The 3,332-nt window shown below is 48.9% G+C and overlaps 1 protein-coding gene across 1 annotated transcript in view; it reads right to left on the bottom strand.

Moving 5' to 3' along the window:
• The window catches only part of TIMP1 (TIMP metallopeptidase inhibitor 1), a 10,899-nt gene extending 8,587 nt beyond the window's left edge, over positions 1-2,312 (bottom strand). Inside the window, exons 1-2 of the mRNA XM_015421784.1 lie at positions 2,077-2,312; positions 1,091-1,271 (exon numbers count right to left, since the gene is read on the bottom strand). Coding sequence (XP_015277270.1) covers positions 1,091-1,223 — 133 coding nt within the window. The 5' untranslated portion in view covers positions 1,224-1,271; positions 2,077-2,312. The remainder of the gene's footprint in view (positions 1-1,090; positions 1,272-2,076) is intronic.
• Between the last annotated feature and the right edge of the window lie 1,020 nt (positions 2,313-3,332).

Below are 3,332 nucleotides of genomic sequence, written 5' to 3'. Positions count from 1 at the left end.
AGTCTTTAAGGTACTACTGGGCTCTTGCTCTTTTCTACTGCTTCAGACAGACTAACATGGCCGGCTACCCATCTGAATCTATCTCCAGAGGCTAGAGGCATGCTGAGAGAGGTCCTTTCTATGCCACAGCAGCTGCCGGTTCAAGCACAGGACTAATAGTCCTTCTCTGCCTTTCCCTTGCCTCAAGCCTAGACCCCTGTGGCAGCCCCCCCCCCGAGATTTTTTTCATGTTTAAAATATCAGTGATTGACAGATGCTATAGCAATGCTATAGCAATCCATCGATTCCCTTTTGAAAGAAAAAAAGAATGAAAAGCCCACTGGTGGCACAGGGAGGAGCGAGGGCATTGGTCACCATGGGGGATTGGGGCAGGGAAATAGTGCCAATGTGGGAGGGATGGGGGGAAATCTGACTTTCCCATCCACATGGAAGCCACCCTGGTTTTGTTGCAGTCTTCCCAGAAATATCATAATAAGGCAGGTTTTGGAAAGATCTCAGAATGGCCAAGGAAAAGCCACGAAAGAGCTACGATGCTGTGTGGAGGCAAGGGGGAAAAAATCCACTCCCCATCAGCCCCAAAGGCAGACCAAATAGCCCACGCAGAAGCAAGAGTAGCCACTGATTCTCTAATTGTATGCATTCACACTGGGAACTGGTCCAAAGTAAAGTATTCTAAATGGTTGCAAGAAACAACCATCCGCTATAATTCTTAGTATGTAATTGGCGTTAAGATGACATAAAACTAGTTCAGTTGGGTTAACTGAATGTGAATTGGTGTTAGAAATTCTGAAAGATGGAGGCTTGCAAATAAACGCAAGCTCCCATTTTGGACAGCCCGTTTCTCTCCATCCTGTGTTTGCATCCGAACTACAGACTTAACGAATCAATGCCTTTCCTTTTCATGAGAAAGCAAGAGTTATCTAGCCCCCTCAGGGCACAATATATTGGGTCGTATGGGAGGCTGTACTAGGATCAGATGTGTCTCTGCTGGAGGGCACATCAGGGTCTGGCGTGGAAAGGGTGTCCGTACTGGTCAAGCCAGAGCCTGCAGGGAAGGGGGTGTGTGTCATTGCCTCTGGTAGAAACTCACCGATGTCAGCATTGCAGAAGGCAGTCTGAGGATGTCTGGGAGCACAGGAGCAGGCTGCAGTGGGATCCCCCAGCAGAGTGAGGAGAAGGAGGAAGCTGGCTGCTAGGAGTCCATACATCTTAGTTGATTCCATTTTCTTGTCAGAGAAGAGGAGGAGAGAAGAAAGGGTCCCAGGTGTGTCCTGGAGGGCAGAAAGAGAATGTTATTTCGGGAGTGGGGGTTATTTCAGGAAGCAGGGCCTGAATATCATTAGTAGGGTTGCCAACCTCCAGGTGGGGCCTGGAGACACCCCCCCCAGCATTACAAATGATCTCCAGGCCTCAGTGATCAGTCCCCCAGGAGAAAATGGCTGCTTTGGAGGGTGGACTGTATGGCATCACACCCTGTTGGAAGTCCCTATTCTCCCCAAGCTGCACATCCTCCCAAAATCTACAAGAATTTACCAACCTAGAGTTGGCAACCTTAGGAAACACTGGAGTAAGGGACCTGTTGGCTGTTTCAGCAAGGATCAAAAGGGGCTTTCCCACCTGGGCTGGGGGAAAAAAAGAATCTTTGGGTTCAGGTCCTTTGAAAGGAGGAGAGAGGGTAAAAAATGAAGGCTGAAGGGAGGAATGCCATGGAAGGCCCACCATGTCCTCATTCTAGATTCAATGCAGTTAGGTGTTCCTGTTCATATGCAGACTCCCCCAGGGACATTGGATCAAAAGGGGAATGCCATAGCGAGGATACAGTGATGGAATGATGCTGAGAGAAGAGCCCGTCTTGAAAACCTGACCTAACAAGAATTTCGGCAACTGCCTAGAAAAGGAAGCAAAATAAGACGAGTGGGGCCAGGACTGAGAAAAGATGGAAGGCCTTATCGGACTGCCCCCGTCATTCACTGGCTGACATCTCAGAGGCTGTTAACGGCTAGAAAACAGAGAGAAGTGGGAGTCTGGATGGGGCCTAGTTTGCCGCAAAAGAAGAAACAGGCTTGTTTCGCTCACCTTGCTGTTCTTTGTGGTGCTCTCGGCGTCTCCTGCCAGCTCAGGCTGCAGTTCCCAGCTCCATCTGGCTGGTATTTAAAGCTCACCCCGCTTCCCCCTCCACTCCCCCTGCTTTTCCTGTCCTGACTGCCAAAGGGGCGTGTCAGACGGAGCCTGTGGTTTTGAGCAGAGAGCCAGCCATGCCAGCCAGGGCACGGCGTTCCTTCCCTGATGAATCCCGCTTAAGAGATGGGAGAATGGGGTGGCGGGGCGAGCAACAGCCGACGCCTTCAAGGAAGGATTTGGTGGGAAGTTTTGGATTACTCACTTGAAGGAAAGTGACGTGGGTGGCTAGTTTTTAAAAGAGTGTCAGGGTGAAGTTCCAAGGATGTCCTTAGGGTGGAGTCCCACGGAGCAGGCTACCCTAGGGGAAGGCCTCTGCTGACTGAATCAGACTGAATTTTTTGTCCGTCTCCATCATGCTGCTATGGTAGGACATCCCTGACTGCTCCTGCTCACTTTCCACAATGAGATTCGTTGCACTTTCCTATTATGTACTTGTCGGTGGCCCTATTCATGAAACAGATGATAAATACGTGTGGGATAGTATTGCTTATGGGGCAGCCCCTGGTTTTAAGATGGAACGCGTTTTTGAATTCTGCAGAATTCTTCATCAGAAAAAATTAATTTTGGAAACTCGAAGGACTGATTAAGCTTTAATATTTATCTCCTTATTTGCTTCAATTATATCCCGCCTTTCTCCCCAATGGGGTCCCAGAGTGGCTTATATCGTTCTCCTCTCCTCCATTTTATCATCACAACAACCCTGTGAGGTGGGTTAGACTGAGAATGTGTGACGGGTCCGAGGTCCCCCGGCAAGCTTCCATGGCAAAGTAGGAATTCAGTCCTGAGTTTACCAGATCTTAGCCCGAGATTTTAACCTCTACACCACACTGTCTCTGATCAGTCTGCCTTTGGAAACTTTGAATACTCGTCTTGTTTGGCAAGGAGGAGAGCTGTGAACTGCAGAAGTCTGCTAAACTAGCTGGTTGAGCACACTATACCAACTTTCTCATTATATGTCTTGGCATCTGAATGCATTCCCAGACTGCCACCCACTATCCCTTCTTCACATTCTAATAATATCCCTCCTGCAGTTTCTCAGTACCAGCCTCCCTCATAGCAGGTTGACATGGGTGTAGGGAGATGAACCACCCAGCCTTTCTTCAGCTATTTATTATTGTCTGTGAGGGCTTTAGTTTAGCAGAGTAATCCTA

Source organism: Gekko japonicus, unplaced genomic scaffold, assembly GCF_001447785.1.
Source record: "Gekko japonicus isolate JY-2015 unplaced genomic scaffold, Gekko_japonicus_V1.1 scaffold4588, whole genome shotgun sequence".
Taxonomy (NCBI): Eukaryota; Metazoa; Chordata; class Lepidosauria; order Squamata; family Gekkonidae; genus Gekko; species Gekko japonicus.
Note: the sequence above shows the minus strand (reverse complement) of the source record. Positions and strands in the feature narration are given on the sequence as shown.